Source organism: Haliotis asinina, chromosome 9 (assembly GCF_037392515.1).
Source record: "Haliotis asinina isolate JCU_RB_2024 chromosome 9, JCU_Hal_asi_v2, whole genome shotgun sequence".
Classification (NCBI taxonomy): Eukaryota; Metazoa; Mollusca; class Gastropoda; order Lepetellida; family Haliotidae; genus Haliotis; species Haliotis asinina.
In genome coordinates, this window is record NC_090288.1 from 46,561,374 (window position 1) to 46,575,147 (window position 13,774).

The following is a 13,774-nucleotide window of genomic DNA, read 5'->3' on the forward strand; positions in this document are numbered from 1 at the left end:
GGATTCTTCTTGCGAGGAAAACAGTGGCATGGGGCCCGACTTTATAATATCTACACTGATATTGAACAACAAAAGATCCGTAAGAGTTGAAACCGGAACCCCCATCTAACTGCTGCTGTCTGTTCGGACACAGTTTCTTCTACCACCAGTCGATTAGCAGTGCCTAGGTCATCTGTGGTATAATTTGATCTATACGGATCGCGCAGTCACATATGTCTGAAAGGATGCAGGAAAAACGTGTAAGAAAATGTTTAACATTACTGACAATTGGATAAGGATGGCCCTAAAATGTTTCCGTAGGTTTTTAATCGAGCGGCATCCTACGTCTCAAGTCACGTGATATAATGTTAACAAACATCATCAGCTGACAGACGATACAAACAAAGATTGAAATTCGGTTCATTTACCTTGTGTACATAGCTTTATTATGGTGTAAAATAAAGTATTAAGAGGATTCATGTGTTTATTACATAGAGCTATTTTGGGGGTGTTCTTACCTTCCTGATTTCCATTCTTAACAACTTTCTTCACGGAGCGTGTTATATTGGTTGAATGGCGACAAACACTCAAGTGATCAACGTGAGTGCTGATGCCATCATATGACTGAAAGGTGCAGAACGAAGGTCATGTTTGTCTGCTGGCAGTTGACGATATCTGGTTACGAAAGCTCTATTACATATTACGTTTGTTTGTGCAGTGTGTCCTAATGGTGCATATGGTAACAACTGTTTCTCCAAGTGTGGCCACTGTCTCAATGAGGACATCTGTGACAAGATAAACGGAACCTGTCCTAGAGGATGTGAAGCAGGGTGGATCAACAGTACATGTTCGCAGGGTGGGTTTGTATGAACCGAAGTATGAAAAGTGAAAAGTCGTATAAAATACATTTACACAAAGAGGATGTTTGTCTATAGTGTGGGTGACTACGTGTCGTGACATCATTTGACTTGTATATGATGATAAATGTATATCGGATGGGGTAAGTGATTACGACGTGCGTTCATTATGTTCACGTGTTTGCAGCATGTCCAGATGGTTCCTATGGCACTAACTGTTCCTTACAGTGTGGAAACTGTCTGGATGGTGTAAGCTGCGACAAGACAAACGGAATCTGTTCTAACGGATGTGCGCCAGGATGGATAAATGATACCTTTTGTCAGCAACGTGAGTCACGATGTTGATGTCCACGAGTTTGTATATATTTCTTGTCAAAACTGATATACGTCTTTAATATATAGGCAGTGTGTCAAACGTACAAGTGTGGAAATTACCTAATTGGTGACAGTCGTGTTACCGAAAATGGAACATGTCCACACATAATATATGTATGGCATAATGGTTGAATGGCGGCACAAACAAAGTGAGTGCTGATGTCATCGTATGAATGAATGTTGCAGAAAGAAGGTTATGTTTGTCTTCTGGCTGGTAGCTATTCACCAAGTCAGATGGTCTCTATAGCAGCGACTGTACCTCCGAATGTGGAAACTGACATCTGTGAGAGGCAATTATATGTTTTGGGATGTGTCTTAAACATGAGTCGCAAACATATGAAATGAATATCAGGTGGTGCAATAATATTGTTAACATACTCAAAAGCAACATATTCATTCAATATTGTGTGATATTGATTTATATTACCCACATGGTCAACGTATTGGTAGTTGCATACTAATCCTCGTTCGTCACACGTGTGTCGTAACAACCTGACCTGAGAGTCTAACGATTTAATCGGATAACCAATGACCTCTCAGTTACGTCACGTTTGACGGAACTATTTTTCCATTCATAGCATACACATGAATCCATTCATTCTACAGCTTATATGCAAACATTGTGAACATTGGCGTGTCGCTGTTTAATTGTGAATCGAACTGAGACTCTATATCCGTCGAAAAACATAAACGCAATGTTTCCACCACTGATGTTAGCTGAATGAAGCAACTGCAAACGAAGAAATGGTGTGCAAAAGAGAAGTTTAGAGTAGAAGGCTGTACGAGGCGATGACCACTGACATGAATCGTTACGCCGGTTTTTCGATCGGCAGATGTAGTGACGTCATTATGCTACAGTGTGACGTCATGTTAAAAATGTACAACAGTAGAACATTCTAACGTCTTTCTGAAACCGGTTTCGATTGGAAACCATAAAATTGCAAAAATATGCTATTTTGTCAGTTTAATACATGCAAATATCGTGCAGTATTCTCTATATCCGTCTTTGTTTATGCAGCATGCAACAATGGTTCATATGGTATTAACTGCTCCTCCGAGTGTGGAAACTGTATGTGTGGCGTCAGCTGCGATAAGGCCACGGGGACATGCCCTGACGGATGTGCAGCAGGATGGGTTAATGACGACAAATGTAACCAAGGTGAATATGTCTGAAGGTATATGCATCAGATTCTAATGATACGACAAACAGAACATGTTCAACTCAATGCTGTGTCTCCAGCGTAAGTTATGCTGCTATTCTATACGACATAAACTTAATAATTATCTATTTGATTGTGTGAGCTGTCCTGTCCAGGGTGTGTGCAGCAGGATAGTTGAATGACGTGTGATCATGATATCATGATATATCATGATATATATAAAGGCCGGGCGGGACAACTCAGGAATGGCCAGCGAGTCCTAACTTGACACACAGAAGGGAGCAAGCTACAAAGACATATTTTATATCATTGGAAAAATCTCGAGGAGATGAACACGAAAAGTTCATTTGCCAATGTGTTCACATGTCAATAAGCTCACAAACTGGCTCTGAAAATGCATTTCTGCAGAAATTTAATTTAACAAAATTAGAGAGTATAAGTAATGATACTGCAGCGTGAGTGGTAGTTTCATGTTTATTCCATGTAATAAGCACTTAGCGTGATCAACGGATCTGATACTTTTGTTTCGCTACCAGAATTATCTTAGTTGAATAAGATTAAACACAATCGTTAAATAATTTGATATAGATTTTCTTTAAATGATGTCGTGTTCCCTGTTTAAAGCCTATTAGTACCAGTACCAGTATTGGGGTGCATTTTCTAATCCCAATAAGCCTACATTGTTTTTGTATGCGACATGGGTTGAAGGCGAATAGAGACGAAACCGGACATATACTACATACATACAATTATAACAATGTAAGACGTGTGAGCCATAATTTGAATTCATCAACATGCCCGAAAGACCAACGTACCACAAACATTTGCCTGGACGTAAGTATCTACTGTAAATTCTGTCTGCTTCAACATGGCGTATGGCTTCCCATTGTTTGAAATCGAAAAAGTTTTATTCCTTCAAGACCTACTTGTTAATGAAATCGCTACTAAACACAAAACTAAAAGAACTGTTTTAACAGTGTGTAAGCTGTTTCAACCATTTAATTTACCAGGACAAATAACGAAATAAAACAAGTTCAGTTTCAAATTGCAGGGTTCAAAATGGCGGACATTTTCGAGTTACAGATGTTAACTAAACGGCACAGTCGTATGAATATCTGTCCCCAAACGCACAAAAATACATTCCATGTAATCCACAGATCATTGTCTGTAGCAAATAAAGGTATTATATGAATGGCATGTGAAAAAGAATCGGAAATCAACAGCCTAAAAATTACGAACTTAGAGGCACATACCGGTTGGGAGCGAAGACATCTAACAGTCGCCGACACTTCCTTGCTTCAGCCTTCACCGCTTCTTCTCTTTTCCTCTTGATTCTGTCCTTGGTAGGCATTGTGATTCATAAGGCGAATTAAACTCCTTTGATTGTGCCATGGTTTATATGCCAATTTCTTAATCATTTATAAAAACACAATATCGCGACTCCTCAAGAAAGGGATAGAACTCCGCCCTTGGTAAAATCCGGAAAATACACAGTCGTCATAGCAAACGACTGCGATTGAGGCGAAAAGGGCAGGCCGCAAAATAAAAAGGGCAGGGCGCAAAAATCAAAGGGCAGGTCGCTGCGCCCTCCTAAATGTGCCTAGGGGGGACACTAGTTGAATAGGATTAAACACAATCGTTACATAATTTCATATAGACTTTCCTTAAATGATGTCGTTTTCCCTGTTTAAAGCCTATGAGTAACAGACAACCGAGTATTTTACAGTGTGAATTTAACCGTATTTCATTTTAGCTTTTACAATTTAAAAGGCTTAGGCATTATTCCCATCCGTTTCATTATAACACAGTCGTGCAAGATTAATTTAACAGTATCGGGGTGTATTTTCTAATCCCAATAAGCCTACATTGTGTAATGTGTTGCATGTGACCTTGAACCGACAAGACGTACTGGATATACCATAAAACGTCTATTGTCCATGCAGCACCAACTGGCATTGTTTCGGTGTATTCCCCGAGTGCCCGCTCTCTGGCTTGCGCAATTATTAACCGCGGTGTCCACTCAAGGACAACCGAACCGGAACGATGACCGCTTATACAACCTGATAAACCACCAATTAACAGGTGTGAAAACTCGGTGGCCACTTCGGCATAAATCATTGTTTCAACGAGGCAATTACATTTTCGCGGGTATTGACACTTTGAACACTGATGCATTCTCACTTAGGTATTGTTTATCATCTCATCTGGTACGCTGGTCTTTTCGGGCATGTTGATGAATTCAAATTATGGCTCACACGTCTTACATTGTTATTATTGTATCTATGTAGTATATGTCCGGTTTTGCCTCTATTCGCCTTCAACCCATGTCGCATACAAAAACAATGTAGGCTTATTGGAATTAGAAAATGCACCCCAATACTGGTACTGGTACTAATAGGCTTTAAACAGGGAACACGACATCATTTAAAGAAAGTCTATATTAAATTATTTAACGATTGTGTTTAATCTTATTCAACTAAGATAATTCTGGTAGCGAAACAAAAATATCAGATCAGTTGATCACGCTAAGCGCTTATTACTTGGAATAAACATGAAACTACCACTCACGCTGCAGTATCATTACTTATACTCTCTAATTTTGTTAAATTAAGATAACTCTGGTAGTGAAATAAAATATTTCTGCCAGAAATTTCTGCAGGAAAAACATTTCTGCCAGAGATTTCTGCATTTTCAGAGCCAGTTTGTGAGTTTATTAACATGTGAACACACTGGCAAATGAACTTTTCGTGTTCACCTCCACGAGATCTTTCCAATGATATAAAATATGTCTTTGTAGCTTGCTCCCTTCTGTGTGTCAAGATAGGACTCGCTGGCCATTCCTAAGTTGTCCACAAAGTAGGTTTAGGTGTGGGGTTTCATCAGAGAAAGTTTGAGTCAAATCTCTTTCTGAAACTGTGTTACGAGTTGAAACTGCATCCGTTATTACAATATTTGACTCAAATCAAGCCTATCAGTAAATCAGTAAATATCCACACAAAATTAATACATAATTAAAAAATTATAATGCAAAAGCGTTATGTCTTCAACGTAAGTAATGATGCTACTCTAGTAGTATTTTTTATTAATATACCTATATTTCATCTTTGCTATTGTTCAGTACCAAGCCGTGCACCTTATCACATAACAAAACTATTCATCGACATATAAAACGTCTACGCAAGAGAATACGTCATTTCGAATATCCAATTAACGTAACACTTCCGGACAATATACATATTAGAGTCCAGTATTAGATCCACATGGCCTGTCAGGGAGTATCAAACAAGTCTATCTTGAAATCTAATCGTATTCCTTCTGTACACAAATTGATATCATTACCACATAACATTTTCAGCATGTCCAAATGGATCCCACGGTAATAACTGCGCCGTTCTCTGTGGAAACTGTCTAGATGGTGCCATCTGTGCAAAAACAAATGGAGCATGTCCAAAAGGATGTGCAGCAGGATGGATGAATGATGACACAATGTTATGTGTACAACGTACGTAATGAAATTTTGAAAGTTAAGATGAATATTTACAGTGTGTATTTGACAACATGTTTTCATATATGGGTATTCTACTATCTAAACGTAAAACGTCCGCTATTTTCAAATATATTTTTGCAATTGCCAGGTCAAACTGAGATTTGACATACGAAACTAATATTTTGCCATTAGGCAACAACAACATTCTCGGCACGGAGTTCTAAATGTTGTATCTAATATGAAATAGGAATAATGCATGCGGAGAGGAAGACTGAATGGTCAAACCATATATGGACTGCGAATTTGTTTACCTTTTGTCTGTCCACTTTTATTGTACCAATGAGCAAACGGACAAAAGCTACTGAAAACTTTATACTATGTAGACAAACTTTGTAACTGCTTTTTATGGCAAATATACACAGAAGATATTAGATAGTATATCACAATAGGAAATGACATCGGGTTAGGGTCATTGCTAATGTCAATCAGTCATCGTTTTGTTTGGTTAAGGTTTGGTTCTGTTTAGGAATTTAGACATTCTGTGATAAGAGCTGTGGATTTGGCTTCCCACTCCCATCCCTTTCAAATATATTTCATACATTTAGCGTAAAGTGTGTATGCAATCTAAACTATCACAAGATGCCAATAGTCAATGTCAGCTGAAAACGCGGCTCATTTGCATACATATTCATGCTCGATTCTTCACTTTTCTTTCTTACTCTGTCATATAAACAGTGTACATACTTCATTAAACATTATTTCTGCAGGCCTTTGCACATAAGAGCAAATGACGATACGTATGAAATACAAAGTGACATTCTGTCTCTTGTCTTTACCTCTATAAACTGACACCTTATCCCCGTGCAGCTTTAATTTCTCCTTCTTGCAGTAATTTAGTTTGAGGCTTAATACTTTCAGAACAGTTCGTAGATCATTCGTTATGAACTTACAGTGTGTTACAATATCTTGGTTAACGATTACTCCTTGTTCTTGAAAGGTCTTGCTGATGAAGGGTCCCCAGCAGGAATCGTTGGAGGCGTCATTGCAGCTGTGGTAGTGGTAGCAGTTGTCGTGGCCATTCTCATTTTCAGGAAACGGTAACTGCTCAATAACATTCTTGAAGTCTTCTGACGCTCATGGATTGCTAGAAATAAGATCTTATGCCGAATAATCGTTCTTTGTGTTTGCAGTTGTTTTGATCAATGAACAGTATATTCACTGAAATAACATTTATATCGGGTATTAGTTGATTTTGTATACTGTTCTCATGTTTGTTTTCGGAATGTGTATATTCCTAATACCCCATAAACGTTTTGTAATCTAACCCGCACTAGGATTAATAAAATCCTTTTTTGCAGAAGAAAACGGAAAGACGACAACGAGAGCGAACCCGTTCAATTGGAAGAAATTCCCAAGACAGCAAACAGAGGTAAAGCAAGCTAACCACTTTTGGTTGTGTTTGGAGAAACATGGTTTGGTATGTTTATTTGTTGCTGTTGTTATTCGATAACCGAGATCACATTTCCATTATGTAATTATTATTTAACGAAAACCGCTATGCTTTTATTGCTTTCACATTCACACCTTTTCCCAGAAAGCCATAGACACCTTTCAGATAAGCCATCATCTAGTAAACCTGCCCCGCAGCCACCACCTGAAGTGGAGGAAGATGAGGATGCTGTGTTTTTGATCGAGACTGAAGTTGACGGAGGCAACGATGGTGACGCCACCTACTACAACTGGGTGCCACCTCACATTCGACTGGATAACCTGAAACAGTGTATATCTGAGAAGAAGGAAAAGGGATCATTTGAAAGCGAATTTCAGGTTTGTATGTCAATATATCATTTTGACATGCAAATATGGATGACGTACTTACACGACACCAGGATTCAAATGTGCTTCTTAAGAATTCGTCAGCAATTTTCTTTATTTTAACTGTTTATTTTAACAACAAGCCTGCGTACCAGTACAACTGGGAGTCATTTATCAATAGTTTCTACAAATGGATCGTCCGATCGCTTTCTCCATTGGATTGGCATTTTCTCTTATTCTGTGCCGTCCAGACAGATGTAGGAAATACGGCAATGTGTGGCTGTATTCCAAAAAAACCCGGAAACAACAAGACATGTACAGTAAACAGCACGGTACAATGTGTCATTCCGAGTGTGAATCCGTTCTTTGTGCATGTCCCCTGAATTATCTTGTACTACATATATATACCCATATGTGCCACAGACAATCCCATATGGTGCAAGACATCCGCATGTAGCCGCAATCAAACCTGAGAACATACCAAAGAATCGTTTCCTTGCTCTGTATGCATGTAAGTACACTGATGACATTTCTAAAGCGATAAATAAGTTTTCTAGGATAGTTTATATTCCTTAACGAAGACATTAATTAAAACTGGGCTAACTGATCCAAGCAAATTTTTGTTTGATTGTTGTTTGAAACTAAGTAATAAAGTAATAAGTTACGTGTATAACCTATTCCCTCGAAACATTCCAGTACTATGGTGACGCTTGCGTGAACACATACCAGTCGGATATGGAGTCACAAAACCAATACTGTCATCAAAGTTTATGCCCTCTTCAGACAAATGATCTCACTTCAGCAAATACGATATCTTAGAAAGTCATAGGTCATGTCATATTCCCATAACGTTTATATCTTTATATCAGATGATGCTTCGAGGGTAGTGCTAGCGAATGGAGAGGACTACATTAATGCTAATTATATCGCGGTGAGTTGGATAAATCTTTGTTAACTACTTCTACACAATGGCGAAATAGCAATAACGAAAATATTAGTACCAACTATCTAATATTTTTTGTGTCTGATCATCTTTAACATCAAAGTTGAAATCAATTAATAAACAGAGTAGTGTTTACCTTCAGATTAACTGTTTTGTGTTAGATAAATATCACTTCCTTATCATCTTCATACGGTCGCATGTTCTAGTTACTGGTATCAGCACTGTGTATTTTTCCGCAGGGATATGATGACGATGCCCAGTATATAGCAACACAAGGTAGGCACTAAGGAGATAAACACCATCTGTTGACTAGTTTCCTGAAATATGCTCAAATGCTCAATAACACCCGGACATTGACTAACACATGATGTTTATCGACATTGTAAACAAGAAAGTAAACCAAACTGTTTTACTCTCTGCACTCGTTTACATCGAGTACGGGTATAGCAGTGAAGTGTCATCAGCTGGCGGTTACAGCTGGTTCCCATGGTAGCAGCTGGAAGTTGCTCACTTGTGGCGTCATTCTAACTTTATGTCACAATACGATTTGAATGACGTCACCACTGTTGATGACACAACAAATCAATTGTTTGCAATGTTTCTACGTTTCAATCCGCAGTGAATAATCTTGCAGTTTCCGGAAATCTAATACCATTTGATCATGTCAGATTACAGAACACACTGACTTTTGGTTTACAATATGCAATTACATAAAATTATATATGTATGATAAATGTATTCATAGAATGATTATGTTAAATGAACAGTATGAGGAGCAATGTGTAATACGTATTGTTTGCACCAAGGACCCAAGCCGGGTACAGTCCCTGATTTCTGGCGGATGGTATGGCAGGAAGACGTCACACAGATAGCCATGCTGACGAGGCTGATGGAGATGAACAAGGTAGGATCAGTCAGGGGTAATTAAATTGCTGTGGAAAAGGGGTAACACATTCTGCTTCGTTAGCACATTCAACGGAGAATTATTTCGTCCTAAAAGTACATAATTTGTGTATGTTTTCAGAAAAAGTGCGAACAATACTGGCCCGATGGAGGTAAATCTGAAACCTACGGAAGCTGTAAAGTTACTAACAAAAATGTGTCAACTAGGGCTGACTACACAGTTTCAACGTTTCTTGTAGAAAACTCGGTAAGTAAATATTCATGAAGTCAAAGTATATTTATTTCCTAACCCACATTTGACTACCTGAACGTATGACGTCTTATACTCTTACAGTTGTAAGTCCGGTGTTTACAGGGTGTCGAGAGAACTGTGACGCACTACCACTTCACATCTTGGCCTGACCATGGCGTTCCTTCTGCTCCTGCCCTCGTCAGTTTCTGGAGACTGGTCAAACGAGGACACAAGCAGAGGGGACCCATGCTGGTGCACTGCAGGTAACGTAGAAGTTTATACATGTTCGGAGTAATGTCCTGTCGGTCAAATTACTGGGCAAAAAAATGCCTAAAGATGGAAATTACCTGTGGACCTTTGTAACTCCCCAGTCGTACAAATACGATTTGGGTAAGTTGCACCATGAAAGCGGTTATACTGATTTTTAAACGAAAAAAACTCACACGGATTTCTGACTGACGGGTGTTTTCCTTTGGTGGTATTGTAGCGCGGGTGTTGGTCGAACAGGGGCATTCATTGCCCTGGACTACTTGATGGATGAAGCTGAGAGTAAACACAGCATCAACGTCTACATGTGTGTTGGCAAAATGAGACTGAACAGGATGAACATGGTCCAGACAGTGGTGAGAGCTTGAATCTGAAGTGTATCTAATTTCTTGGATTCCAGCAGCCAACATAACAATCGGTTCTCAACTTCGTGTATAGTTAGTTTCCTCTTTATATCAGTAGACTGATCTCATTATTGAGTAAGAAGATGTCTGAAGTTCGGACCATATACTGAATATAATATATCCTATAAGTGCAAAGAATAATGTGTGAAGTGTGAATAATGCTGTGATTGTATATACGTTTTGTTCCATTCAGAGACAGTACGAGTTTGTGCATGATGTGGTCATGGAGGCTTTCAATAGTCGAAGAACATTGTACACCTCGTCTGAGTTTGACAAAACGTTTGGTGATGGCGACACTTTAACAACGTCCCAAGAGAATATGCTGAAAGAGCAGTTTAAGGTAAGTGGCTTTGGCGTCTTTCCAGGGAACATTTCCTGGAAATGTTGATTATTTTCTTCCTTGTGTTGCTTCTGAAACAATGAAACAATATTCGTGATGCGAACAATGTTTGATAAACACAGCATATGCGTAACGGTTGCTTTGTATTCTTCAGTTACTCAAACAACAAACATCACGTCTGGAAGAAGATGTCACCTCACAAGCATTGCTGCCAGAGAACTCGAGCAAAAATAGAAACCAGCTTATTCTCCCGGGTATAGACGTCTTGAAAAACTGTACAGTCAAGCTGAAGTGATAAAAGCACAACTTCAGTGCAATCATCAAGTTGTTCATCACTTGACTGTGTGGTCCAGAGTCGTTTGTTTACAGACTGCCGCCATGTAGCTGGAATATTGCTTAATGAGGCATAAAATTAAATTTACTCACTCTATACAGTCTAAAAACAAAACCGATTTCATTTGCAAGTAAATAACAATAAATATAGTTTTTATTTCTGTTTTTCGTCCAGATCTGCACTACCTTTTCATATTACAGTGCTCTTTTGTGTATTGGCATAATTACCAAAATGATCAACTCACCTCGTTTGATGCAATGAACTCATTATGATACAGCACCACGTTATGCATCGTTGTAGGAAACAGGTCCAGACCCTACCTGTGTACCCCAGTTGCGGGTCGGAATGACTACATCAATGCGGTGTGTTTGCCGGTAAGGTGGTTTGATGTAAGGTCAAACCGCAAAATCAGAAATGCATGAGTTAAACTGTATCATTTAAATCCTATTTTTTTTGGTCATATGTTGCCGAACTAAAGATTGGTAGAAATATAGCCAAACTTCAAAATGACGTGAAGTACCTAAATGATTTCCTTCAAATGTTTCAGTCAATCCTTCGACCATCGACCATGATAGTCACCCAGACCCCTCTACCAGACACTGTGGTGGACTTCTGGAGATTGGTCTACGACCATGACTGCTTCACAATCGTCTGTCTGGATGACTCCCAGGTCAAATAATTTTACTCACAAACAAACGCATATGGATGATGCCAAGGATTTCTGTCTGTTCTCAAGATCCACATACTAGCATGATCAGACCATATACTATTACTAAGAAATATAATATTTTTTATCCTGTGTTGTCATTAACATGCATGGATATTTCTTTTCAATCCAGGAGACAGAAGAAGTGTATCCCAAAGATAGCGAGACATTACAAATTGGACCATTCAGTGTCATACACGAGGAAACAAAATCTGGGACATGCTACACCGAGAGGAAGTTAACGCTTGTATATGACAAGGAGGTTGGTTCTTTCCTTCATTTTCAGTTGATTTTGACTAGCCTGTAGGTTCTTTGTGATGACACATTTAATTGAAAGATGTAATCATACACACATATTCTACATAAGAAAGGTTAACGCTTGTATGCAGCAAGGAGACTCTCTTTCATTCCTTACTGTTAAGCAATTGGTTATTGTGAACTGTGATCGGATGACCCGTAACACCCGGCTTCACTTTATGCTGAAATGTAACAACTTCAGTTGCTCCCGATCTATAGCCTGCTTTTACTGTGTTGTATTGTCCAAAAGTGTCATTTGTTTTAAGGTAACTTACTAGTTGTAATTTTAAATGCGATAGTCTAGCTGTTCAGTGTCCTTTGACGACAGGTTTTGTAATCTAAACATATTCTTTATCAACGTCAAAATAGTTTTTCTCACGATATGGCTGAAACTTTGCCGATGTGGCGTTGAATATTAATTCATTCACTCACTCACTCACTCACTCACTCACTATAACAACTGTTACCAATCTCGCAAGAAGGTTTGTCATTATGTTCTGACAATTTGAATTGGATTGGAAACTGAATACTTGGTTCGTGACGCTGAAGAAGTGCTGTTTATTAGAGATGTCATGCCCGTGAGAAACAAGCGTACATGATTAGTACCTCAGTTTATCACGACGGAAAGTCTTTGCGTGATATTGTTTCAGATAAAATGTTGAAACTGAAAAACTGTCAGAAAACAGTGAATTGTTCGGAAGGGCCACGGTTAAAAATATTTTTTGTGTCACTATCTCCTACGTAAGACTTACTATCTCCTACGTAGGGCTTACTATCTCCTACGTAGGACTTAGTATCTCCTACGTAGGACTTACTACTCAGTATCACCTTACTATCTCCTACGCAGGACTTACTATCACCTACGTAGGACTTACTACATAGTATCTCCTACGTAGGACTTAGTACTTAACATCTCCTACGCAGGACTTACTTATCTCCTACGTAGGACTTACTATCACCTACGTAGGACTTACAACTTAGTATCTCCTACGTAGGACTTAGTACTTAACATCTCCTACGTAGGACTTATTATCTCCTACGTAGGACTTACTATCACCTACGTAGGACTTACAACTTAGTATCTCCTACGTAGGACTTAGTACTTAACATCTCCTACGTAGGACTTGCTATCTCATACGTAGGACTTATCTCCTACGTAGGATTTAATATCTCCTACGTAGGACGTATTATCACCTACGTAGGACTTACTATATCCTACGTAGGACTTACTATCTCCTACGTAGGACTTTGTATCACCTACGTAGGACTTACTATCTCCTACGTAGGAGATACGATAGTGACAACAAAAAAATGTTTCACTTTGGTCCTAATACGCTGCCGTAGAATTGTGATAAATCGTATGGTAAAATGAATATGTAGGCACATTGTGTGTATTGGAGATCCGCTGATCATAAGAATTTTGTGCGTGTTTCAATTCTCTAAAGGACAGTGAGCTGTCGGTCACAGTTTTCCGCCTCCGATCACCAAGCTTGATCTCCAACACTTCATCACTGCTGGAGCTGGTCAACGAGGTGGAGAGAATCATCAGCACTGATGACCAGCAGATCCTCATTCACTGCCAGTATGTTCTTTGTTTTTCTTTAAAATCAACAAAATATGAAAAGAAAACCAAAGGTAAGCACCACGTGAAGGCGTTGTTTAACGCCGTACGTTG

The 13,774-nt window shown here is 38.9% G+C and overlaps 1 protein-coding gene across 2 annotated transcripts in view; it reads left to right on the forward strand.

Moving 5' to 3' along the window:
- The window catches only part of LOC137296860 (receptor-type tyrosine-protein phosphatase alpha-like), a 32,362-nt gene that overhangs the window by 15,680 nt on the left and 2,908 nt on the right, over nucleotides 1-13,774 (forward strand). For both annotated transcript variants that reach the window (XM_067828735.1, XM_067828734.1), the window contains 20 exons: nucleotides 698-835; nucleotides 1,024-1,164; nucleotides 2,230-2,370; nucleotides 5,727-5,873; nucleotides 6,856-6,955; nucleotides 7,217-7,287; nucleotides 7,474-7,685; nucleotides 8,097-8,184; nucleotides 8,543-8,604; nucleotides 8,856-8,892; nucleotides 9,423-9,520; nucleotides 9,641-9,766; nucleotides 9,875-10,014; nucleotides 10,239-10,374; nucleotides 10,616-10,762; nucleotides 10,917-11,016; nucleotides 11,397-11,470; nucleotides 11,644-11,766; nucleotides 11,936-12,064; nucleotides 13,545-13,681. In XM_067828735.1, the coding sequence (XP_067684836.1) occupies nucleotides 698-835; nucleotides 1,024-1,164; nucleotides 2,230-2,370; nucleotides 5,727-5,873; nucleotides 6,856-6,955; nucleotides 7,217-7,287; nucleotides 7,474-7,685; nucleotides 8,097-8,184; nucleotides 8,543-8,604; nucleotides 8,856-8,892; nucleotides 9,423-9,520; nucleotides 9,641-9,766; nucleotides 9,875-10,014; nucleotides 10,239-10,374; nucleotides 10,616-10,762; nucleotides 10,917-11,016; nucleotides 11,397-11,470; nucleotides 11,644-11,766; nucleotides 11,936-12,064; nucleotides 13,545-13,681 (2,347 nt within the window). The remainder of the gene's footprint in view (nucleotides 1-697; nucleotides 836-1,023; nucleotides 1,165-2,229; nucleotides 2,371-5,726; nucleotides 5,874-6,855; nucleotides 6,956-7,216; nucleotides 7,288-7,473; nucleotides 7,686-8,096; nucleotides 8,185-8,542; nucleotides 8,605-8,855; nucleotides 8,893-9,422; nucleotides 9,521-9,640; nucleotides 9,767-9,874; nucleotides 10,015-10,238; nucleotides 10,375-10,615; nucleotides 10,763-10,916; nucleotides 11,017-11,396; nucleotides 11,471-11,643; nucleotides 11,767-11,935; nucleotides 12,065-13,544; nucleotides 13,682-13,774) is intronic.